This window comes from Rhinoderma darwinii, chromosome 7 (assembly GCF_050947455.1).
Source record: "Rhinoderma darwinii isolate aRhiDar2 chromosome 7, aRhiDar2.hap1, whole genome shotgun sequence".
Lineage (NCBI taxonomy): Eukaryota > Metazoa > Chordata > Amphibia > Anura > Rhinodermatidae > Rhinoderma > Rhinoderma darwinii.
The window spans coordinates 52,457,646-52,485,583 of record NC_134693.1 but is presented as its reverse complement, the minus strand read 5'-3'; the positions used below and the strand labels follow the sequence as shown (position 1 = coordinate 52,485,583).

Here is a 27,938-nt window from a genome sequence, read left to right as displayed (position 1 = left end):
TGCACACAGAACGGAAATGCTCCAGATTTTCAATGCAAATTTGCGCATGGAAAATCTGCCGTGGATTAAAGTATCAGCGATGTGGATAAGATTTGAACAAATCTCATCCACATGCTCCAGAAGATTTTCTGCGTGGAAATCAGAGCATGTTGGATGTTCACATTCGCAGCATGCTCATTCTGTTAGGCCACGTTCAGACGTGGCGGAATTGCTGTTGAATTCCGCTGCAGACCGCAGTGGAATTCTTCATTTTTTTACATTTGTTTCTATACATTTTTAGGAAACTTAGTTCAGACGTTGCGGAAAATAACTGTGCGGAATTTAGGCTGCGGTGCAGAATTTTCCCTCCACAGCATGCTCATTATGTTGCGGAGAAGAAGTAGAATTTCACTGCGGATTTCAGCCTTTGCTATGCAAAAACTGAAATCTGTGGCAAGTCCACTGTATTTTCTGCAACGTCTGAATTACCTGTCAAATATGCAAATGTTTGTGCAGATTCGTTGCGTAATTTCCCGAATCTGCACCAACATTTGCAGTTGAAAAATTCTGACACGTCTGATCGTGGCCTTACTGATGTTCACTGCGGATTTCACCTTTTTCAATGTAGGAGTGAAATCTGCAGTGAATCCACATCAAATCTGCACGTAATTAAGGCCTTTTTCACACACACAAATTTTCTGCCATATTAAACTGCATAAAAAAACACTTGTACAAACGCTAGCTTTTTTCAATTATAACATGCGTTTTTTAAGGCGTTTTTAATAGCCTTTTTTTGTGGCGTTTTTAAGGTTCAATAGAGAAGCCTATGAAAAAAACGTCATACACAGAGCATGCTGCGTTTGCAAAAAAACACCATTGACCCAAAAATTGCCTCAAAAATGGCACAAACTAAAATGCAGTTGTATGTAGTGCATTTGATATTTTACTATAGACTTTAATGTAACATCTGTCAACATTTAAAACTGCATTAAAAAAAACGCCATTAGAAATGTCACAAAAAACGCACAAAAACGTAGCAAAACATTGTGTATGAATCCAGCCATATGCCGATTTTTCAGTAGATTCGCTGCAGATTCACTGGATTTGCTGCAGAAAAATCCACAACAAATCTGCCACGTGTGTGGGTATCCTAATGGTGCATTTCAATGAGTATATTTTTGTTGATTTTTTTTCTTTAATTAGTACATAGTAATAGTAATCAGATACATGAACCCCAATGTGGCTATGGGACTATAGGTCATGCTACTATGTCAAGCACCAAGGGGAAGGTCCATTTTTTATTTTTCTATAGAGTCAACTTATGACTGACTCTAGCAGGCCAGGCTTTTCTTCAGTACTTTTAATATGGTTAAGAAAATAAACTGACATTAGTCCTTCTACCTACAATTAGAAAGTCTTCGATGCTCTACAAAGAATAATACACTTAGGCCTTGTTCGTACGGCGTGTATTTGACCAAAAAAAACTCATCAAAAACGCATGCTTTAAGCTTTAAGCTTTCCATTGACATCAATGGAAAAATGCAATGTAGTGATTGCGATGCAGTTTTTTTTTACACGTGCGTGTTTAAAAAACGCATTGTGTAAAAAAAGAAGCATCAAGTCAATTCTTGGCGCATAAAACTCGCAGAAAACGTGCCGAAAATGTGCCTAATTCTCGTACTCAAAGGGAGTCCTAATTACAGGCCAAAAAAATGCGCCAAAAACACACACAAAATGCATCAAAAAATGCACCAAAAACGCCTGTATTTTAAAAAGCGCTTTACAAAACGCTAGCGTTTTTGGCACGTTTACACGTGCATTTATGGCATATGTTATGGATATGCCATAAATGTCCCTGATGGGAAAAACCCTTTAACTATGCTACAGGTAGGTTGTACTACCAATTTTCTGTGCAGAAACTGGAGGAATTCTTTACTAAATAAGTTTCACACTATATGACATGTAAGTCACTCTCCCTTTTCTCCGCACTTATGGAAAAGTTCCCGAAAAAAGTTCAGTGAACTTGATAAATGTCATACTTATCCAAAACACCATTTTTGTTAATGTTATTATGCCAGAATAAGAACTATGCCTCCAAGTGTAATGGGAGTAGGTAGGCATAGGCCTCAAACTATAGTTTATTGTGGACTCATTATTAGGCCACTATCATATAGAGAACGTTTGGGAGCCAGATGTGCAAAAGTCGAAATTTATACATTCCCATTGACATATTGAATTATAATGAGTTGCATTTTGTAGAGCTATATATTATTTTAAACCACAGCATTTTCTAGGAATTATATTTTTCGTTTTTTTTTCCCCTTTTGACTTCACAGAGGAAAAAAAAAATCTCTTATAAATGTGCAGTGAACGAACAGGTAAAGTTTCTCAAAATATTTTATACACTAACAAAACTAATTTCGTTTATAAAGCTTTTAATTACTGGAATCCAACATTTAAGACAGTAATTCGTACTTTTCATTGGACGCTAGGAAGTCTCAGGTCCGCTGTAGACCGGCTGCAGATGACTTCGACATGTGCAGAGCGTTCTCCGCTTACTTCTGCCCTGCTGCACTGAGTGGATTAAACCTCATCAGGAAAGAATGTTACAGGACAGAAATGCAGGAAAAATACTCGTCTGAGACCTGTAAATTTCATCTCTGGGAAACTCATTACTTCTCCCTTCTTTCTTCAGCTCAGAGCTTGAGTACCCTTCTGTGCCAGATTCGAGACGGTCAAATAAATACACTAGACGTGATCAAATTAACACCTTCATTGCCAGGAAACTACACAATCTCTATCAAGAAAACAAATGTTAACCTTTACCATTCTGACAGTTCGACAGTTCTATTATGATGCTGCAAATTGGGTTCAAAGGAGAACATAGAAAAAACTTTGTGTGATTTATGATGCATACTATTGTAGCTTATGAACCATCTCAAAGAATTTAATTAAAACTTTGCTTCAGAAATTTGATGGTAGTCGTCAGCATGTAATCCTAATTTACAATTATTTTTTTTAATGATTAGTCAATCATGTTACTGCACATACACCAAAGCCCAGTAAACCTACATAGTCAGATCTTCCTTATGATGTAAGGCATAGCGACAGTCAATGGGTGACCGGTGTATTTTGTCTAGATCTAGAATAATAATAAGACCACATACAACAAGCTCAGGTATGTCCCACTTGTCACAGCAGCATGGCATTTCATTAAATACTTGCTGCATATTGAGACAATCTATATAAGATTCTGCTAATTGCAACTGTTGGGGATCATATCGTAGTCACATCGTAGTCACATCGTAGTCGCATGTACTTTTATTGTGTCACATTTATTATGGAAGCCTAAGGCTAGAATCACATGAGCGTGGGGAAACTCGGACATGATAAACGTGACGTTTTTCACATCCACGGTGCCCCCGTGTGGATTCTGTTTTCACGGATCACCACAGGACTTGAGTATGGAGGGATCCATGAAAACAGAACAAAATAGGGCATGTTATATTTTTCCACGGACCCTTCACATGGTCAGTTAAAACAACAGCCGTTTGAGCGGCCCCATTGAATTACATAGGTCTGTATGACGGCCATTGTTTTAACGGCCGTCACACCGACGTGTTCAACGCTCGAGTGAATCAGACCTAATGGTACATCTATTCTTCGATGACTATGAAAAGTCATGTTGCACCATAAGTTGCACATTCGTCGCCGAGTAGCCCTAGTCTGAGATCATGTATGTTGCCTCAAACATCAAATCCTGAACCTGCTTTACTATTTTTGCTACAACTGTTTAAAAGAAAACTCCAAAAAAAATTATAGTTACTACTTTCCATTGTCATATGTGTTATCTTGTCTCTGATTTGACAGAGTGACATTCTAAATTCTGCTGGTTTCCTGTTAATAGAGAGCAGAGCATTGTGGGAGCTCAGATCACGAGCAGGGCTCATGCACATAACTGTGTTCCGGATCTGTCTGATACCGATTCTCAATAAGGCGCTAGTGCATTCTAACAGAAACATGCATATTACTTAAAGAATAAAATGGACCATACTCTATTGTATGCAATATATATATTGGACTGTTTTTTCTTTAATTTCATATACACACAAATAATGCGTTTTTGTATTTTATATACTATATTCTATTCAGCCATTTTATAAATGTATTTGTTTGTGGAGAAACTGGATAACAGCCAATATGCCTGCCAATACAATTCCCACAGGGGCTATCACCCAACACCCAGTTTTCCTTTAGCATATAACCAACACAAATTTGTAAACAATTGCTAACATATTTGGCTAGCAGTACAGTAATAAACTACTGGTGCATGTATCGTAGCATAACTAGTCAGAAAATATCATTCAGAGATCTAGAAAAACCATCCACAGTCCTGTGGTTATTATAATTGTAGTCAATGCCATATTCATTGTCAACCAGCCATCTAAAAAACAGAAACAGTGAAATATCACTTTAACAATGTGACCAAACTGGATCATCTGGATAAAGAAAAACGAAGAGAGGAGAACACGGCGCTCCTCTAAGTTAATATTGTAAGGACAATGTGAGCAAAAGGCGAGCTGATGTACTCACCTGGCAGTGTTGTGCTAGGATAGGCACAACACTATTGCTGAGCATGGAAAGTAGAATGACATGAAGATCGTTGCGGAAGTCGGCTGCCACCCGCTGCTATCCCACGAGAAAAAGTTCTGTTCCCAGGAAAAACGAACACAGGATGTGAAGGGGAAAAAAATGCATTATTCGGGACACGGCGCCTGACAGGTAGATATTCAAAACAGAGTATGTTATAGTGGGCTTTATTTGTAATAGATACTACGCGTTTCAGGACCAGACAGGTCCCTTCCTCAGGTACATGTCAGGTGCCGTGTCCCGAATACTGCATTTTTTTCCCCTTCACAAACAGGATCATGGCATTCAATGGGAACTGTGTAATGCTTCATATCCCCTGCGGTGTCGCTGCACAGGAATTCAACACTTGCAGCTGAACTTCCTCACAGATCACAGCTGATCGCTGTGGGTCCCAGCAGTGGGATACTCTGTGATTAGCTTAACGCTTGGGGACTGTTCTAACTAAAAAGTAATTGTACAAGGCGGAGAACCTATTTATCCACAGTCTTACCGTGAGTTGTTATATAAAACTGTGCCAACCTTTTCACATGTATTTATGCTACCAGTTTCTCATTATTTCCTGATAATGGGGTGGAAAAACTTACTCTGGGAGTTAGGCAGTGCTAAAAAGAAAGGGGGTGTTGATTCATTTCAAAGAGGATCAATGACTGCTTATATATCACTTAAATGTGTCTTTGAAGCGTAATTGGCAGACGGTTTGTACAACAAATTGCGGTTCCTCCTACATGGTGTATGTATGAAATGAGTCCCATATGGTGACTGCTCTGAATTCCGGAGACGCGCCACAATCAGCCATTTCAGGTCCTCATAAATCTGTGTTATAAACACCCGGCTGGAGGCATTTGGATACCAGATTGGAATAACCTTATTAAGAATCACGCAGATGTCTATACAGTTTCCTTCATAGTCAGCACAATGACAGACACCATGATTACTTGGTTTGTTCAAGTCATTTGAAGGTAAATTGATTATCTGACTTGTAGCAGTTAAGATTTTGTTTACAGACATTTATGTACCTGTCAAATTTCCGGTCTTCTACATGATTACCGACCTTTCATGCCAAGATAAATATTCGATGTATTACCTTAACTGCATTTGCTTATTTTCACTGTTCATAAAAAAACTTCTATAAATTAACTCTAATCTACAGGACAAGAAGGTGTATACCTGCACTAACATGAAGCCTTCCAGGCATTTCTTTGCATGGTCAACTGTTATGCTGGGGCTCAAGGCGACTGTATGTCACGCATGTAAATTACATTCACAATGCATCTTTAATTATACCTTACCAGGAAAAAAAGTAACAAGCCACATTGCAACTATCAAAACATTTTCAAATGTCTCACAAGGTTGCCTGCATCTTTTTTCCCCAAAGGGAATATCAAAAGTTGCATTGCATCTGAGATTCACATGTGATATTACACATGACTTCCCTGTGTAGCTTCAGCCTAAGACCCTGTTCACACAGTTGGACTGTACCACTATGGTCATATTCACATATTCCCATTTTGCTGAATTTTTGCCACAGTGATAATTTACATTGTAATAAATGGGGTGTTATAAAATCCCATTCACACAGTATGATTCATGTCCTATTGGTTGCATTTTTTGCATGTAGTACATCAACAAGATCCATCAAAACCTCATTTATTTATAAGAGTTTTTGCTGCAGTTCTTGTGCTACAGCAATGGTGCCACCCTATGTAACCCTGGCCTTAGTCCGTAACAAATATGAAGAGTCAAACATGTACAGATGCATTGAGTTATGTGCAGTTACAAATTAAATGGTAACTTAACGTTCAATAAACTTCTGACATGTCATAGTTGCATGTCAGAAGTTTTGATTGATGGGGTCCAAGCACTGAGACCCCCACCAATCGCTAAAACAAAGCGGCAGTTGTGCTTGTGTGAGCGCTCAGCTGCTTAGCTTCTGTTTGGCTTTTTCCGGAAATCAATGTAGCGGTGTACAGACTAAATAGAAAGTCTATGAGCCCGTACTCTGATACATCAGCTTTCCGTAAAAAGCCGAACAGAAACGAAGCAGCTGAGCGCTCACACGAGCACTTTTGCCGCTTCGTTTTAGTGATTGGTGAGGGTCTCAGTGCTCAGACCCCACCAATCAAAACTTCTGACGTCACTATGACATGTCAGAAGTTTGTTGAACGTTTAGTTATCCTTTATTGATTAGATTAATGAAAACCTGTCTTGGTAACGCCCTGCTAACACAGGTGCATGACTTGTTACAATAGAGCACTCTTATACACTTGACCAGCCTGGCAACTGCTTGCTGGGCATGATCTGAACAGAAATATTTCTATGCACTATGAACAGCAAGCAGAGACCCAGAAAATGGTGAAGAACTAGAAAGTTGCAATACACAATGGCTATGGTGAAACTGTTTAAGATGTAGTACATTCATCAAACCTACAAAGGTTGAAAAAATATATATGTCCTTTAAAATTAACCTCCTTAGACCTAGATATATAAAGAAGTTGTCTCATTAAGATAACTCATGTCTATATTCCCTATTAGGGCGTATGGACATCATAGAGGGGGACCCCTGTTCAGGACCCCACCCCCTTCCACTATGAGTGGAATATAGAGCTTTTCTGTAAGGGCAGATCCCTCTCTGATAAACATCTGAATGGCCATCATGTAATACTATGCGGTTACTGCAGAGGAAATGGCTACTTGGTCGCGGATTCCCTTGGCAAAATGAGCTGTGTGCCGGGGGTGTCGGGAGACGTACCTGTGATTGCTCGCACATGAAATGGGTTGTTTATGGTGAGCCAACCCCTTACTCGCAAAGGGAGGAATAAAAAAAACTAACTTGGGCATTTGTGGTCAATTTTACCTCACCGTAAGAAACATTCCTTCCTAATATATAAGGGCAGTCAAAGTATTTCCCTGGATCAAGTTAACATCATACCCTCCTCCTAACACAATAACATAATGTAAGTATCTAGCCTTTTAAAAATTGTGATATTGTTTTAACCATTACAATATGTACAAAATGACTACTCTCAGAAATTGTTCACACAGGTAATTTTTGCTTGCAGATTGGATCTACAAATGGATCCTAAACAGAAGGAAAAAGTATGAAGGAAAGTTCTATAAATGGCATAGGAAAGATGAGAGTACTAGTACAGATTTTCCATCAGGGCCAGGGACTTAAAGCAATGCACGTGAGGGGGAAAAAAAAAACATTGGGGAAATCAAATTCTAGTTAATCCACCACGGTCAGCAAAATTCATTTGCCTATATTCTTTGTATGGGGAGGAGAGAGGGTAAACTAACCAATTTTTGTATGCAAAAAACAAACCTAGAAAAAAGGCATCCAGCAAAGTGATAACAATGTTATACCCACAGTAGGGGTTCTTTGCTTTCTCTGTGATGTATGTGCCTTTATTGCAGTACTTTCCAGGCTCAGATTTCTGGCTGAAACTTCACTGATTTCTTCACAGCTCTGACCCTGGGACGCCACATTAGAGTAGAATGGTGTTTGTCTTATTTCCACCAGTGCAGTCCGTATGAAACATGCTGCATAAGAAAGGCTCGAAGAAATGTATTGATAATGTCACTTGGAGAAGTTCTGGCATAATATAAAATTGGTACTTGTTTGAAAGATGCATGGATCATTTTAGAATCCACAACTAGTGAAATGCGTCAGCTTCCTCTGATAATAATGGCTGACAGTCAGAGGGTGGGGGTGTGTGTAGGGGGGGGGGGTCATTTGAGACAGGGTTGTCCATATAGAATAAACCCTTTAAGCCTCCATTTTTGGTTACCTGCTAACCATATCTTCCATCCACAACTACTGAATACCCAAAGTAATTTGACCCCTCAAAATGAGCACCAGAGTTATTATTGCATATGTGATAAAATAGGTAAAAAAAAGTCATATTGATCAAATGGCAAAATCGGGATTCAGCTAATACAATTTATGGGCATTTTAATAGGCAGTCAGTTAATTCAATGAACCAACTGACTAGTTTAATGAGCCAAGGATGATGTATAGTCAATGAAACAAAAATGTTTCCAAAAATGTAGGCTTCAGCGGTATTTTAAATTTAAGTATTTTAATGCTAAATAGCATTTAGACTTACCATTGAAATAGAATAAAGTAAGTAAATGACATGTAAAAAGAAAAACAAAAAAATATGAACTGCTCTTAAATCACAGACTACTTCCAGGATTGTCCTACTGAGAGTTATTCACATAAGCGGGAACAGCCTACGTCTTGTTCTCACTTCAAGGAAAGGAGTTGACATACATCTTTCAACATTGTTCATAGCCAGTAAACTGCTGTATGGATAACTGGCTGGAGCCCAAAGTTTCATTTCATATCATATCGGTTACAAATAGTCAAAATAAACAGAGAAAGGAATGTTACTCGATATTTGAATGTAGGTTGAAGAGTATTCTTAACCATGAAAGAGATCCGTTAACACCTCAGTCAGTTCATTTGAAATGGCTTGATCTCTTAAGTCAAAAAATATCAAATTTGAAGATATGTCAGCATTAAAATTTCTTTGAAGCTGTAGGCGCTTTAAGAACGTTTACAAAAAAATTTCACATCGACCTGTATGTAGCAGCCAAGGTACCACCATAAATTATTAGCCCTATCCAATTACACCTAAAGTACCTTAAGTATTTACCAGCAAAGAATACTCACAAGTACTGTCTCTAGTAAAAATTTTCTTACTATAACTAACACTAGCTTATATATTGGTTTACCTATACTAAAGGAGCACACAAGTAGCCGGATAAGTACAGTACCCAATGAAAGGCAAATTAACGCGTCCAGACACAGCTAGATGTTTTTATCTGACCAGACAGTCGGACCATCAATTAAACTACTTGGGAAGGTTCAACATTGCACAAGGAAATGTTACAATTTCCGAAATGTTATCTCTTTGAGATAAACCGACCTTTGCGGTGTCATCGTTGCTGTTATGGAGGCAGATAGTGGACCCTTCCATACTATGATTGCATTGACAAAAAAAAAATACTTCAACTTTTTATACATAGCCATACATTTCTGGGAGGCCTGGCTTCATCTTGGCCTACAATGTAATGTCTTTAAAGCAATTGTACGAGACATTAAAAATAACAGGCTGCAGGCAGGGATTGTGCTAAAATAACAAAATAAGTAATTCCACTCCCGCACCAGCATCGTCGCTCCAGCACCGCTACTCTGATGGTGCAATCTGTTTACTTTTACAGGAAGTGATGACGTTTCATTCCATCCATGTGACCGATGCAGCCAGTCACTGGCCTCAGCAATGATGTGCCATTCTTGCCAGCATTACTGCTGGATGGAACGGGACGTAATTTTTTCCTGTTCAAGTAAATAGAGCGGTGGGGAGCATCGGAACTGCGGTGCAGGAGCATCGGGGGATCTACCATGAGAGTATTATTTTAGTATTTTAGAACATCCCCTGCCTGCAGTAACCTTCTAAATGTCATGGAAAACTTCTGAAAGGCCATTATCCTCCCACTGAATCATAAGATCCTGTTCACACCCTGTTTGGGTTATACTATTATAAATATAATTTTTTTTTAGTTTTATAAACTTTATTAAATATAAATTCACATATAAAAAATCAATAAATATACAAATTCAGCTAAATTTGCTGGTAGATATCTATACAGTGACATTAATATACCTTGGCCCAAACTTTCCCATCCACCCAACAATCCTCTCATTGAATCATAAGGCCCTGTTCACACCCTGTTTGAGTTATACTATTCAGGTATTCTTAAAAAAACACAAAAAACAGAAATGTTGACCTCAAACAAACCAATTGGGATATTACTGTAAATATGTATATAATCTGTGCACTCAAACGTATACATCAAAGATTAAAGGGATATTTCCCACTAAGAACATTTATCACCTATTCACAGGTGGTAAATGTATGAACGCTGGGGGCCCCACCGCTGTGAAAAGTAATAACTGTTCTTAGTGGAAAAAACCCTTAAACTCTAAATGTGGTATGAACAGAGCCTAAGGCACATTCTAGCAGCTAACACAATACTCAATGTCAGTACAGCTGAAAATGAAGAGCTTGGACATAGCAGCCCTCTCCCCGATCTAAGAACAGGTGAGAAGATATTGAGATAGTGGGGGAGGGAAAAACAGATGAAGACATGTTACTTTTTCCATAAAAGCAACACCATAAACGCAAGAGCCATACATTTAATAGACCAGTGGTGGGTGAACTGAAATATTGTGGGGACCTCAAACATAGCCCTTGACTCCATCAAAGGGAAGCACATCCCATTCAGCCCGGTCAAGTGGTAGAAACACACACATGTATGACTTTTTTACACAATTTTATTTGTGTTAGGCATTTTCTCCATATATTTAATTTAGCAAAAAACAGGTTTAGACAGAGAAATAGAAAGTTTCACGTTTTTGTCAAAATACATATGGAGGAAACACAGGTCTTGGTCATAAAAAAGCCCTTACATTGAGACATGTACGTAATAATAGACACAAGTCAACTTTTGTAGATGGTAAAAATACCACAGGAGGAATACTTCTGTTCTTTATGGTTGAGCAGAGCACTAAGGATATGTTAACACGGCCTATTTTCGGCAATTTTTTGTCCCGCAAATGGCCAAAAAAAGGCAGAAAAATCTAAACATCTGACCATTGATTTCAATAGGAAAAACTACGTTGTGTTACGACGGGGCGTTTTTTTACGCGGCCGTTTTGAAAAACGGGCACATTAAAAAATGCCCACAAAAGAGAAGTGCATGTCACTTCTTGAGCCGTTTTTGGAGCCATTTTTCATTGACTCTATAGAGAAACAGCTCCAAAAACGGCCGTAAAAAACGCCACGAAAAAGGTTAGTTAATTAAAAAACATCTGAAAATTAGGAGCTGTTTTCCCTTAAAAAAACAGCTCCGTATGTTCAGACGTTTTTTTGCTAAGCGTGTGAACATACCCTTAGCATACAGGAGCGCTCATGTCTGAACATTATTCTGGGGAAGGCAACAGCACCATATAAACCTGAATGATACACCCCAGATGGTACCACACAACAGACTGACACTTCCTGTTCTGTAGAGATCACCTCTCAGCAGTCATCTCCTTATCATCACAGGCAGGAATACAATACGTATATATATATATATATATATATATATATATATATATATAAAAAGAGCAAAAATCAGGCAGCACTCCGTTTATGAAAGTGAAAAAAGAGGGTACTTTTATTGGCCCATAGGCAACGTTTCAGCTCCTTCCCCTGGAGCCTTTCTTGCTGCCTGATTTTTGCTCTTTGTGTAATTGGGATCTTGGTCTATCCCTTTGGGCTTGCACCCACACTATACCGGTGCTGCTGGATCCATCTGCCTATGTATATATATATATATATATATATATATATATATATATATATATATGTATATATATATATATGTATACGTATATATATATATATATATATATATACATATATATATATATATATATATATATATATTAAAAACACAGTGGGTCCACCATTGATAATAGGTAATGAACACAGCTCCCCACCTATCCTCTCCTGCACAATGTTTTTCTGCCCAGGTCACAATGGAAAACTCTCGCGTAGGAGTCAGTGGGTACTCAAGCAAGATGGGTACCCTCATAATCGTGAACAGAACATACAATAAAAATTCTACAATTAAAAAATTAAAACAGATTAAAAAAAAGATTATTTTCACTATCTGGTTTTAGTTAGGAAAAAAATCTAGGTTATAGATTCCCTTTAAGAACATTGCTCCTCTTACCTCAAACACCTCCTCGTCCAGGATACGGGTTCCAAACACAGCGATGCCATTGGTGTCCAGCACAGGTCTGTCACTTCTTGGAAGGGCCTTAGTGATCTTTTTTTTGCAGTCGACAATCATTGTGACTGTGTTCTTTTCAACGCTGATAGCAATCCGGTGCCACCTATATGAATTAATAAAGCATTTTAATACAGGTCCTCCCGCTTATCCAATGGGTCAGTCAGAGAAATCTACAAAATCAGTATAACATTAACAGGTAGCTACCCTGTTATGTTTATGTGACCAATGGCCAGAGGGACTCAATGATTAACTGTCTTCCCTGTATAAGTGTTTATACACTAATATAACACTGTCCATTGGACTCATAAGCCCAGAGATAGGTGAGATTTTAATGAATTAATGAAATCACATTATTCAATCTACTAGATCCTCCTGCTTAATAAAATGCAGCTTGAAGATCAGACCCTATGTTCAAAGTGACAGGTTCCCTTTAAAGGGTGGAGCTTCACTAAAAAAAAAAAAACAACAACAAAAATAGTAAGAAGAAAAAACACCATAACATAGGGGTATTATACACTCAGGAAACAAGTGCAAATTTCTAGTTCATCAAATCCTCCATTGTACATATATAAACATGTTATCTGAATGTCCAGTTTCGGACTAGGGTCCCTTGGGCTCACCAGAGGGATGATTCTCAGGGCCCACCCACCATCTCTACAGAATACGTGCACATCCACTTGTTATTATCATTGTTCACATAGGACATATCACCCATAAGAAATAGACCCTAGTGGCAAGTGCTTGGCTCCCAAGTTAGCTCCAAATGTTAGCTTCAAATAGAGTAGTCTTCATCTAGACATTTTAGGACCGATTATTGGGTTAGTTTGGGCCCGTAACGGTGGATCCTCTGGAAATCTGGTGGACCAGTTCGACCCTGGCTAAGACCTTACTGATAATTTAAAGACTGTTGACAGTGGCAATAATGTACTTTGGAAAACCAACTATTTTATTTTAAAAGGACTTTAAGAATGTTTTGAGAAAGTTAAAGGTGTTTTCCCACTAGGGACATTTATGACATATCCACAGGATATAATCCAAAAAATAACGTATTTGAAGCAGCACAACTCCCGATATCAGGAGCAGTGTCACGCTGTAAAATCAGACAAAAGCTTTGAGAAAGACCCTTGTCACGGGTCGAAACGTTGCCATTTTTTACTGGATGTTTGACCAATAAAAGAATATATTGATTGAACTTTGGGAGACGTGTGCTGCTGTTCAACCATGCTTTTGCTGAGGCTATCCACAGGATATGTCATAAATGTCAGATAGATGCGGGTCCGACCTATGGGACCCGCACCTATCTCTGGAACGGGGCCCCTAAACCCGTCTACCTCTTTGTGTGTCGGCTGATTTCCGACCATGAAGGTGAAAACAGCGTAGCTCGCTGAGCTACGCTGTTCTTGTAAGCCACATAGAACTGAATGGTTTTTACGGAAATAACGTAGCTCGCATGCTACGCTGCGTCCGTAACTGCTATTCACTACTATTGGAGTTACGGAAACAGCGTAGCTCTGCAGGCTACGCTGTTTTCGTAACGCCTGACCATAAAGTCAGGAAGGGGCCGGACGTCATCGATAGCAGACAAAGCTAGAACGGGGTTTAGGGGGCCCCGTTCTAGAGATAGGTGCGGGTCCCAGAGTTGGGACCCACATCTATCTGACATTTATGACATATCCTCGTGGGAAAACCCCTTTAACAGATTTCTTGAGTGGTGTGTCTGAGCCTTCTCAATGATGCCATCTGTTTGCTCCAATGATTCCGTATTGTAATAGGGAATTGTGCCAATCAAAGTTGCCATGCTGATGAGATATGATAATGACACTTAAAGGTCTCATTGTCCAGTTATAACTCTGATCCGTGGCAACCCAAGCAAATGTACTTGTCATAAAGAAGAAATCTTATCTGTGAAGTGGAAAAGTTTTCGAATCACTTACAAGATTGACCTAGATTACCAAAACAACATGATCAAAAAGTTTTTATAGGAATTGTCACTTTGTAGGAGACATCGTAGTGTATCTGCACAGCTGAGCTTCCTGGCACAGACATAAAAGGCATTTTGAATCAAAAGTGCAAATAATGTAACAAGAAGAAAGATTATTTTAGTAAACAGCGGGAAGTACGTATTTGTCCAGCGTAATTATAATTAAGGGTTTTATTTTACGTTCATTCCAAGTTCTTCAACTTCCAAACTGCTTCATTATAAATACATTATTTTGTCTTTTAAGTTTATGTAATTCTTCAGATGACCATAAATCAACAATTTGTACTTCAAGGGATAATGCCTGTAAAGATACTACAGAAAATGCTGGTTACGGCACATTACACCCGTGAAATATAGTTTTGGTTATTAGAGTCCATGAATGCAATGGAATTACCACTACATACTATAAATAAGTAATACATAATAAGAGTGTAGAATGTATAGAGTGCATCAACCTAGATTTATCGACAAGGTGGAAAAAAAATATTTTGGGCAATTGCATAAATACCAATTCCCCAACATATACTTTTTATCAGGACCACGCTCATTTCTTAAAGGAAACATGTCACTAAGAGTCCTCTTACACGGCCCAACATGGGCCGTGTAAACCAGCACCGATCAACGAGACAGCTTGTTGATCGGCACTCGTTTGCTGCTCTCACAAGGAGAAATGCATGGGGCAAGCGAACGTTACAATGATCGCTCGTCCTCATGCATTTCTATCATGTCGGCAGCACATCTCCCTGTTTACACAGAGATGTGCTGCTGACAACGATAATATTTCATGCTGCATAAACGATCAGGCGATGAACAAACATTTGCTAGTTCATCGGCTGATCGTTGCCCTGTTTACACAGGACAATGATCGGGAACGAGCGTTTATATGACCGCTTGTTTGTGTTTGGCTGATAATTGGCCCGTGTAAAAGGGTGTTAAAATCATGTTGCCCTATCTGAAGGCAGCATGAGTTAATGTCAGGGACATGCAACATAGACAGAATTTAAGAGATATTCTACCTGATAGACTGGGTAATCCACCTTGTGCACTGCAAGTCCATGTCAAAAACTCATGCTGCCCTTAGATAGGGCAGCATAATCTTAGTGACAGGTCTTCTTCAAGTTCAATAATAAGTTGGCAAGGAAGCAAGTAGATAAAATTCCATGTTAATGCCATGTCAATCTGTCAATAGAATACAATTATGGTTGCATGTATTCTGCCTGTGGAACTGCAGACGCAAGGTTTAGGAAAACAGCCTATTACCTAGTTGACGAGGATGCTGAAGAGAATTTGCATTCCCAGAAGATTTCCTGATGTATTTTCAGATCACCTACAAACTGAGCAATTTTAATATTGGTTCTAAATTGGTTCTGCAGTTTATGCAATTTCCTAGCATGCTTCGCCAAAAGATTCACCAAAAGTGCTTTCATATACGCTGAAAACTTTAATGCTATGTACTGTATGTGTTTTTCAGCTAATACTCACTTTCCATCAGCAACATTAACAGTGCTAAAAATGGGGTAATCCTCTGGTGCGGGTTTTCCATGCTGATCTTCATAAAGGAAAACCGGAGACCTGCCAACCTCCACTCCCAATTGCTGCACACCTTTTTGATTGTATATAGATAGGATGAATGTCTGCAGGCCCTTCTTGGGTTTAACTGTCAGCAGGATTGAGAAATCCTTTGGGAATGCTCCCCCTGAAAAAGAGTCACAAGATCAGAAAAGCTCAATATACATAGTCAGAAAGTGTTGAACTGCGTCAAAGAAGCCAGGAACGTATGATATTACATTGGTTACATTTAACCGACAGTTCTTTTTTGGATTTTTTCTTCTCAGATGCATATATTTCAATGGGGTTAAAACAGGATTACATAAAATTTGCTTCCGAATAGGTTCTGAAGGAAAATTTGCCTGCATTAATGTAGCTTAAAGATTTATAATCTTCAAGTATTGAGTTGCAATATTAAGTGTGTTTGTAATTGATATGTAAGTCACTGTCTATGAGGAATGTTTTTCTGCTCTTTATTAACTGCCTTATAACGCTTCTTCATATGCACACAGCCATGATCAATGACTTTACTGTCTACATTGTCTTATGGGTGGGTGAGTCTGAAATCCACCTACCATCTCATCAGACGCCCCCTTACACTTTGTCCGATCTAGGGCTTTAATTATAAGAGGTTGTGGTTGGATTCGGATACTTCAGGAGGCCCAATGGTCCCTTTACCAGCGCTACTATAAATAGCATGTGATCGTTGACAGTCCTGATACATTTTTTGCCTGAGTTTTATCTCTGGTCCATTCCAAATGCTTTACTCTGCAGCTCTGCTTGTTCATATTAGATGCTTTTAAAACACACAACTTAGGCAAGTTCATCAGAAGCTCACCAGGAAGTCAATGCATGGAATGTTGATTCATGGTTATAGGCTACAAGGAACCAAATGGTCTTGCAGATCAACTTGAAGAAGTCACAGTGTGTAGAGGTCAACAATCGCAGTTGGACCAAAATGAACCCTATCATTGAATAGAAAAGATGACACTAATAACTCCGCTCACTTCCAAAAACGAAATGAGTGAGGAAGCTCCTATATTTTATATTAAAGAAAGATACAACAAAACTCTACAACTTTCCTAAGACCACCAGAAACACATTTTACATGTAAACTAACTGAAATAGTATGTAATATAGTGTTTGCTCCTTAATATGCTGCAACCTAATAGGGTGCCGACACATTTTGGAATAATTGAAGGTTGAGATACGCTTCGTCCTTTATGTTATTAGCCAAGCCTTTCTGCCTTTTGTAAATATTACTAAACACTACTTCTTTTTTTCCATTATGTGCTTGTTATTTGTGTCCACCATCCTTGAATGGACATATCTAAGATGTCTTACACAAGAACCTGTTTTAACAAGTTGTAAGATTCTTCTAATAGTTTCCAATTTATAGTTTCCAGTTTAGTAAAACAGGAAAATTACTTAATATATTTCATAGAAATGGTACAATGTTGGAGCTATCAGTAATGTTCATTACCTGTTAGAATCTCAGTTGAACAGGAAGACAATCTTCTAACTGAAGCTACACAAGAATTATTATCACTAATAATGTATATTTCTTCTGAAATTTGTTAATGTATTAAGAGAAATTGTGCAACTCTGTATGCCACAGTAATCGACATGGTTGCAAACCCGTAAATATAAGTCCATGCGTTGTCCTTCCCTATCAAGTTGTTATAAACTTCATTCATATGATCCTCAATTATTTCCGCTTCGGAGAAAGCTGGGTAACAACTCTCACAGATCCCTACAGGGCTGTAAGTTTGGTTTAGTAGAACCACAGGGGTCTGGGTGTTACATATATGCCCGTCTGAAGGTGTCCAAACTGGACAGATTTGCAATTCTGGACTCTAAGAATGCTGGGTTACAAGACCTAGGGGAACCGCAGCCCATATTAGTTGTCACTCAGCTTTTTAAGAATTTGATTAAACTTTAGGTAAATGGAATTTGTAACAAGTTGACACAAGTTGTCAGCTCAAGTACATGTATATTAACAAGTGGGTCTTTTTTTTGCTTTTAGGATGGAAATCTTAATTAAATAAAGGATTTCATCATAAAATGAAAATAATATATAGTTAAAGAGGCTCTGTCACCACATTATAAGTGCCCTATCTCCTACATAAGGAGATCGGCACTATAATGTAGGTGACAGTAATGCTTTTTATTTAAAAAAACGATCTATTTTCACAACGTTAGGAGCGATTTTGGTTTATGCTAATGAGCTTTCTTAATGCCCAAGTGGGCGTATTTTTACTTTCGACCGAGTCAGAAGTGTCAGGATTCTGAGTACACATGACGTCCAGGCTGGATGGTCATGTGTATTCATTATCAGGACACTGTAGTAATGTTAGGGCTTGTGTATGTAGCTGCACATAGTGATATAACTATATCGCTAGTGCAGTGTAAATGAATGGAGAGGAGTGCATGATGCCGATTGGTCAGCGTCATGCACTCCTCTGTACAACGTCCACTTGGTCGAAAGTAAAAATATGCCCACTTGGGCATTAAGAAAGCTCATTAGCATAAACCAGAATTGCTCCTAACGTTGTGAAAATAGATCGTTTTTTTAAAATAAAAAGCATTATAGCGCCGATCTCCTTATATAGGAGATAGGGCACTTATAATGTGGTGACAGAGCCTCTTTAAATTCTTTAAGGTGTTTTTTTTATCACAGTGAAAAGCAGTTTGCAGGTCTATGTATAATATAGTAAAGCTTTGTATTGGCTGACCTGATCATCGAGTTTATCCCACAATGGACATTTCTGTATTAACAGTATATGGAGTTACTTTAATTTCATTAATGTCTTGCCAACACTGCATAGCCAGTACATGGTATGTGAATAAATTGCTTTATAAAGACAAGTGCAGAAAGAACTTTTAGTGCATTCGTATTACTGCATCTGCAAGCCCAACATACCGTTTAACCAGCACCCACTACAGGTCTTCCTGCCGCAGGCACATCACGCAGCGAATAAGTCAATTGAAAGCCTTTGTGGAATTTGCACTTATTTTCAGGGTCTTACACGTCTTGGCTTGTAAGGAAATATATGAAGAAGACACTTGTAAAGTCTTGTTTATTTATTAAAAATGTAAAAGAGATCACAGCCAGCAACACATTAGCAGCATGACTGGAGGAAGCTCTTCTTCATCACTGGATTCCAGCTGCAGAAGCCCCAAGAAAGCAGATGCATCTTGCTGGCAGATGTGCACTAGCATGCCCCAGTCTAGAAAATGCGCTGATCTAAAACCTGATAACTCATTGGCTTTTCATTACTCACATATCTTTGTCAAAATTAATATACATTTTAGCAGTACTTTTTTTTTTTAAATTTCTGCTGACAGTGCGTATATGTCAAGTGCTATATGGAATGTAGAATATTAAAAAACATTTCTTCCTAAAAAAAAAAAAAAAAATCTCCAGTAAAAATTTAAAAATAAGTCCTTAGTCAGGCTATTTTAGTCATTACTTTCTTAGTCCTGTAGAGCAAATGCATATTTATGTAGTAACACATCTTTGGCATATAATGCCATTCAGAAGTCTAAGAAACCAGAGTAAAAGCTTCCCTAGTTGTTAGAAAGTATTTCCAGAAATATATGTATATATGTGTGTGTGTGTATATATATATATATATATATATATATATATCTATATATATATATAGATCTATCTATCTATCTATCTATCTATAGATAGATAGATAGATAGATAGATAGATAGATAGATAGATAGATAGATAGATAGATAGATAGATAGATAGATAGATAGATAGATAGATAGATCTATATATATGTATATATATATATATGTATATATATATATATATATATATATAGATCTATATACATATATATCTATATATATATATATAGATATATATGTATATATATATATATATATAAAACTAACAAATGGCTAAATGGATTTTTTTTACAACTAGAGAATTTTATTGATTTATATTTATTGTTTCTTTTTTTTTTTATATGAAAAATCTTTGTGATAAGGAAGGAGTACAAGGCTGTTTTATTTTAAAATGGTTTTCCCACTATTAAAAGTGATGAAATACTGTATCCATAAATTATGCCATACCTTCCTGATCAGTGGGGGTTCAACTCCACAGAAGGAAATGCTTCATCTCCTTCTCTAATTTTTCCTGCACAGTCAATCTCCCTTTCACCCGTTGTGAAGGAAACTGCGATAAAGCCCCATTCACTTGCTGCTGTCTTTTCTGGGACCCTGGTCTTGAAACACTGGTTTATGCAGAAGCGAGCAATTTCTTCCACTCATGCACTATTTATTAGCAATCTTCCGTTACCGAAATTATTTAAGAACAAAGCAGAAGGATTAGGGCGGGTTCACACATGGCGGAATTCCACTTAAATTCCGCTGCGGACACTCCGCAGCGTTAATCCGCAGCGGAGCCGTTTCTCCATTGACTTTCACTTTAAATTAGCAGTGTTCGTTTACACGATGCGTACAATTCCGCTGCGGAGCATAGGCTGCGGAGCGGAATTTGGTGTCCGCAGCATGCTCTGTCTGTTGCGGAGCAGTGGCGGACTCATGGCGGAATTTCTCCATTGACTTCAATGGAGATTCAAAGTTCCGCAATGAAGTCCGCAGCTGTCATGCACATGTCATGTGTGCTGCGGATACGTCTTGCTTTTTTAACTTGACATTTCTTCATTCTGGCTGGACCTATGTATTTCTAGGTCTACAGCCAGACTGAGGAAGTCAATGGGGCTCCCGTAATGACGGGAGCGTTGCTAGGAGACGTCTGTAAATAGTCACTGTCCAGGGTGCTGAAAGAGTTAAGCGATCGGCAGTAACTGTTTCTGCACCCGGGACAGTGACTACCGATCCCAATATACATGTATCTGTAAAAAAACATATAAGTTCATACTTACCGAGAACTCCCTGCGTCTGTCTCCAGTCCGGCCTCCCAGGATGACGTTTCAGTGTAAGTGACGGCTGCAGCCAATCACAGGCCAAGCACAGGCTGCAGCGGTCACATGGACTGGCGCGTCATCCAGGGAGGTCGGGCTGGATGCCGAAGGAGGGACGCGTCACCAAGACAACGGCCGGTAAGTATGAAAATCGTTTCCTTTCACTAGGGAAAGTGCTGTCCCTTCTCTCTATCCTGCACTGATAGGGAGAAGGGAAGCACTTTTCCTGCAGTCCGCAGCGGCCAGTCCGCATCAATTTTCTGCACATTTTGTGCAGATCCGCTGCAGAATCTGCAACGCAGATTCTGTGCGGCATTGATGCGGACAGTTGCGGAGGAATTCCGCCATGTGTGGTCATGCCCTTACACCGACCTGACAGCTGCAGTATTTTAAATCCCTCAAAGCCCCTCCCCCTTGGGTTCTATGGTAGTCTGCGGTCACAGCCCATTAGTCAAATAAAGGCCGCTGTAGTATGTGAACATGACACTCCGAAACCTTTTGGTCATTATAGTATATTAGGGAGTTATTGTGAACATAACTGGTGCAATCATTAGCAGCTCCCAACATGAAACTACATCTCAAAGTAGAATTATGGAAATAACTTTTTCTCTACTAATGAATAAAATTGAAGGAAATTAGAAATCTGATTTCTGTTTTGATATGTCGTCACACCACAAGGGAAACCATCTGCTGCTTCTTGTTCCTCAATTTATTTTCTTAACAAACTAATGTTGTACTAATGTTTATCTATATCTCTCTTCTACATCACAGCTTGCTTGAACAAAAGATGAGAACAGGAAGACATTTCTAGCGGATCTCAGGGCTCCCCCTCTCATTGAGGCTCGTTTGGCTCAGTATAGGGGTCAGCAATCTTCGGCACTCCAGCTGTTGAGCAACTACAACTCCCAGAATGCCCTGACAGTCAAAGGCTTTATTATTCCAGCCAAAGGCAGTCAGGGCATGCTGGGAATTGTAGTTTTAAACAGCTGGAGTGCCGAAGATTGCTGACCCTAGACATAATCTTTTTGGATAAATTCCTTGCAGAATATAATAATTTTGCCATTGCTGTATTGGAAATCAGGGGTTTTCCCATAATTAATATTTATCACCTATCCACAGGATATGGGATAAATATCTGATCAGTGGGGGTCTGACTGCTGGGAACCCCACCGATCACGACTACGGTTTTACCTTGCCGTTTCTGTGAGTCCCATAGAAATGGAGCGGTAGTGCGCATGCTCGACCACAGCTCCATTTATTTCTATGGGGCTGCCAAGTGCTATCTTCAGCAGCCCCAAAAAAATTAATGGAGCGTTGGTCAAGCATGCGCAGTACCGCTCCATTTCTATGGGGCTCCCATGAACGGCAATGTAAGCCTGTTCTTGTGATCAGTAGGGGTCCCACCTATCAGATATTCTGTGGATAGGTGATAAATAATGATTATGGGAAACCCCCTTAAATAGTAACGTCCTGGTGAGCTTGGTGATGGACTTGTGCGTACTGTATATGCAACAGCCAATATAAACAAGCAGAACTGCAGTGTAAAGCATAGGGATCAATGACAAAACAAATGTATCAAATCATAAATGTGTTACGTGCAGAGAGCATTTTGTAAGGCACTTATGATTTGCTCATCTATTTTTGTAGTTTATTATAAACTTATAGAATTTTTTACTTATGATATGGATACTACTTTATTTTAAAGTTGGAGTGTGGCCCATTTGTGTTTTTTCTTTATGGTTTTGTTTTGACTAATGTTGTGGCAACACCGCAGGGCAAAAATCTGCAGTAAATCACAGGGATATCTAAACTTCAATCAGTCTCTATGGGGGAAAAAAATGCAAGTGACCTTGCGACTATAAAGTTATCAAAAAGTCACTTGCAACTATAACCCTGCAGAGCATCATTGCAGTTGCACTGATTTTCTATTGGGGTATGTTCACACGTATATGTTTGATGCAGAAAAATACGATGATGATTTCAACAGAAAACAGCCTCTTTTATGCTGATTTTCAAAGCATTTTTGAAGAGTATTTGAAAGCGTTTTTCAAGCATATTTTGAAGCGTGTTTTGAGGCATATTTCTAAGTGTTTTTTGTAGTGTCAATGGAAAATCGCCTTGTTAAATGTCTCAAGAAGGGACTTCTTTTTTACAAGGTGTTTTTTTGCTGTGTGTTTTTTTAATTCAGCAGCATAAAAATCTGCCTCATATGAACTACACAGTGAATTTCCCATTGAGAAACTGTTTGCAGGCGTATTTCACGCATATTTTGGAGGGAAATACGAGGGTTTTACGCTACGAAATACCCCTGAAAATAAGACATGTGAACATGCCCTTTCAGTTTAGCCCCCTGTTGTAAAAAAGGCTTAACCGCACGAAACTGCACTGTATGAACCTGGCTTTAAGGTCTTGTTTACAATATAACTGCAGTAGAAGCTGCATGAAAACTGCACTGCATGTGAACAGGACTTAAATGACGAACAGGAGAATCTTGTATTGTTAGGTTAGCTCTACTCAATGAATGAACTAACATTAACTTTTTGAGAAATGCCTAAAGGAGGACGGTAAATCAAAAGCTGCCTGCTCAATATCAGACGGAAATATTAGCTTGCATAGAGGGACACCCCATCGATTAAATGAATCATGTATTGTTTTATTTCTCATTAAAAGGCTGTAAAATCCAATATTTAAAGGTCAGGATTTTTTGTCAAACTTAATAGTGGAGCCAGGAAACCTTTAGCATTCTCTTAATCTTATAGCAAATGATGAAGATTAACCATAACTGTTAGGACATCATGTTAAGCATAAAGGGGGGGGGGGATTAATTAAAACTGGCGTTTCAGAAACCAGTTTTAATCTAAAGAGCACTGGAGTAAGATGCGCCTAATTTAATAAAAAGTGCACGTTTCTCAATAAATTAGATGCATCTCTGGCCGTCCGTGACTCAGTAAATCAAATCTACTTCTACTACAAGCTTAAGTAAAGGTCCTCTTGGGCCGTGTAAACGAGCGGCGATCAATGATACAGCTCGTTGATCGGCGCTCGTTTACTCCGGTCACAAGGAGCTATGTATGGGGATCTAAGGGCTCGTTACTTCTCTCGCACGTCTCCATACATTATCATGTCGGCAGAACGTCTCCCTGCTTACACAGTGAGATGTGTTGCCGACAACAATAATATTTAACTTTTTTAAAACCATACGATCAGCAGAAGATTGAGTGTTTGCTTGTTCATCGGCTGACCGCTGTCCTGTTTACACAGGGCAATTATCGGCAATGAGGGTTCTATGAACGATCATTTGCCCGATAATTGTCCCGGTGTAAAAAAAAGGGCCTTTAATCTGCGCTATAATTTGTGCCAGTTACTGGCGTAAATTATAATAAAAATTTTTTACCACTGAAGGCTACGACTCTTCTGTTAAGTCCCACCCACCTTTTAGTAAAGTGCCGTGAGCTGCACAAAAGCCTCAAAAGTAAAAAAAAAAAATTTGCTCAAATTGTGACTTTTGAGGCATTTGTGACTTTTCTACGCCAGAAAACTAACACCTCTTTTAGATTGGGCCTAAGTGTATGGTCAGCTTAAAACTAAAGCCAACCATAAGGGCTCATTCAGACGAGCGAGTATCTCGTCCGTGTGACAGCCGTTAAAATAACGTCCGTCACACGGACTCATGTATTTTAATGGGGTCGTGAACACGACCGTTGTTTCAACGGAGCGTGTAAAGGGTCAGTGAAAAAATGGGACATGTCCTATTTTCCTGTGTGTCACGCATCCCTCCATAGACTCTAGTCTATGGGGGATCAGTGACAACGCTTCCCACACGGGTGCACCTCGGACGTGAAAAACTGCAGCTTTTCACGTCCGAGGTTAGCTACGCTCGTCTTAATGTAGCCTTGTAGGCAGAAAAACACCTTTTGACAATGAATTACCATGCACTTTCAGCTCTGGCAGTGCCCATAGACAATAGATATGCTGATGAATACTTAATGTCTATGGCCACAATTGAAAATTGTGACAATTGGCATACAAAAATAAGACAAGAATACGAGTATCTTTGTTTCTTACCTGGAAATAATTGATTCATTGGGGCACTAAGCTGGGCATGTTTTTGTACTCTGTATGCTGTGTCTGATCCTTTGGATGCCTTCCTGTTTGCGCAAAACCCTCCTGTTCTTGACACACCATCGGGTGTACTGTGAAAATCTAATGCTCTGAGAACATTGACTGGTCCAGCTGAAAAAGATGACAAGCAAAATACACAATTAGTTGACTTTGTGTTAAGAAATAGAACTAATATTATTACTTGCAATTGTTTATCAAGTCACATAATAACAACGACTAGATTCTCAAAGAAGCACTGGTTACCACTATGGCCAGTTGGATATGAAATTCAGAATTTGGGGAAGTATACCACACGGTTAGCAGTATCCAGTCTTCTGGACTCTTTAACATTGCAAGCAAAATGTTACCAAATGGATAAAAATACACAATTGTCAGCATTAAAATTCTAACATAGTCACTACATACGATTTGGGCGCTGCACACAGTTCATGTTCCTTTAAAGCGGGGTATTGACAATTTCCAGCTATAGTACCACTGTATGCTCAGATGAACTGATCATTTCCTGTAGCCCCACATCTATAATTTCACTGTAGGATTTTCAGACTAAACAACATTTGAAAGGAGACTAAATCCACAGCAGAGATGATGCCATGGGCATTGGTTTCTCCACCCCACAGGGCAAAATATTGAATGTCCTGATTGCATCTTTGTGGCTGACAGCTATTGTTTCTACACAGATAAACCAATTTCGGAGCTCTCTGACTGTATACCACAGCAAGCATGCTTGGGCATTTGGACATGTATTTTTATAGAAAAACAAATGTCACATATTTCCAAAATGTCCAACCAAATCCCAATGTCTATGACTAACATAAGAGAAGTTTCTTCAAGGTAACAGTTTGGACCTGTCTTCTGCCCGCTCTTGCCTAACGCTACACTCGGTTTTCATACAACTGGCAAACTTAGCTCTGCATCACTACAAGGTGTTGCCCATTTTAGCTGTAAATACTCAATAATGTAGGAAAAGGTGCAAGGGTTTTGCTGAATTGGCCATATAATCACTATTTTTGTTGCTGCGAGTTACATCACTGATGACATCACTGATTATTGTTTTTGGTTGTTCATTGCTTGTACAGAAAAAACAGATCTACTTGCTGATATTACATAAGGAACCAGGATTTCAAATAATGGAAGCTGGTAGAGGTACCCTTTAGTTTTGACATAACCCTTGGTTTACCATACACAAAGGCTGGATTTACGTTTATTTAATAAAAAAGAGATCCAATGGACAAATTATACACTAAATATGATCATATTGGAGAAGAAATACAGGTTATATATTTTTTTTCATGAAATTGATAGATCATTTTGATTTATTCTAAACATCTTTAGGACGTAAATAAGGTAAGAGTTATGGTTTGAAGAAATCATCATATCCTGTTGTCTTTTACCCTAATTCTAGATCATTCACATATGGTAGTCGTCTCCAAATAGATGTTAATTATGTTTCAAGTGAGCAAAATCAGGTAAAAACTTGACAAAAGTAGACAAAAAAAGTTTGAAAGTGACTTCATTACTATAAAAGGGAGAGGAAGATGACCCTTATTGAGATGTATCAGAGTCAATGGCAATTTGATATTTGAACTGAGTGGCCACATTTCTCATCTCCAGGGGTCCTCCAGGAGTAACATGTAAATTTTACACTTTGTGTAATTATCTCAGGGACATTGGCTATAGATGCTCCATTGTTTGTGTCCTCAGAGGAGGAAAGCATGCATAGAAGCTCAACTGATGAAACTGAGAAACTGGAGCATGATATATGAAAAGCCACTACTAAAGTAATATATAATATATACATGTGGACGATATGCAAATGTATATCATAACTCTGAGCTTTGCTACCATCCTTCAAGGATGATTTGACAACTAAATCCCGTCCTTGGCCTTCAAAAATTCGCAGGAGAGTTATTTTATGTCCAGAGGGCATTTCACTGCTCCTTAAAGGGGATTAGAATGAGCTTTAGGAAGGGAAAAGGGATTAGCAGCTGTAAATCAGCTTTATGAAAAATATCAGGAGAAAGCTTTAGCCACATCAAAGTGACTTGTACACACATATTATATACATATAACTTATTTTCTGTCTACTAAAAAAAAAATTAAAGAGCATTTAATCTATGGTTATAATAGGTTACCAATCCATTAAAGTTCCCATAGGGTTTAGCACCAAGCTTTCTTACACTGAAGGAGGGCAAATGTTGTGTGATCCCACATAGCAGGATAGCCAGGCAAACTTGCCAATCTTGACTGTAGGAAGTTGGGTAACAACCCCTCTCCATGAGTTTTCATGTCAACTATATTGCCTGATTCCCAGGTGCTGGTTGCCGAGGGAGGGAGGATGCCAAGAATTTATTATGTCTTGGCAAGGGTATTTAGATACTAGGGCAGATATATAAATACCATCAAGATGAGATGAGACAAGGTAGTCAGAAAATGTGCTAAATTGAACAAAGTGCTGCATGCTGTATAACAAATTTGGCGCATCTAGGTAGACATGCTAGGCACTTTTCTCTTCCTTATATCACCTATTAATTGGCTTATTCCCCGCCCTTTTTGTTTACGCCAAACTTTTGGTGCATTTTTGGCACACGGTGTCACATTTAGGCCATGCCCTCTTTCCGCTTGATCATGCCCTCTTCCCACTTGACCATGCCCTTGTCGAGTGTGTCAAAAAAGTGTCTAAAAGAGTTAATAAATGTTTTAACACAGCAATTACTCCAAAATTCTGTCTCAATTTGAGCCAGAATTCTGGTAAGTTTTGAATAGTAAACCTGTCCATTAAGTTAGGGAAGCCCTAGGTGAAGAAAAGCTTAGCTTAGCCATTGATTTTTTTGTTGTTGCTCTTCAATCGCTAGAATTTCAGAGC

At 38.7% G+C, this 27,938-nt stretch overlaps 1 protein-coding gene across 2 annotated transcripts in view; it reads right to left on the bottom strand.

Annotated features, from left to right (window-relative positions):
* The window catches only part of COL11A1 (collagen type XI alpha 1 chain), a 162,838-nt gene that overhangs the window by 117,300 nt on the left and 17,600 nt on the right, over positions 1 to 27,938 (bottom strand). For both annotated transcript variants that reach the window (XM_075833368.1, XM_075833369.1), the window contains exons 2-4: positions 25,019 to 25,186; positions 15,941 to 16,154; positions 12,418 to 12,580 (exon numbers count right to left, since the gene is read on the bottom strand). In XM_075833368.1, the coding sequence (XP_075689483.1) occupies positions 12,418 to 12,580; positions 15,941 to 16,154; positions 25,019 to 25,186 (545 nt within the window). The remainder of the gene's footprint in view (positions 1 to 12,417; positions 12,581 to 15,940; positions 16,155 to 25,018; positions 25,187 to 27,938) is intronic.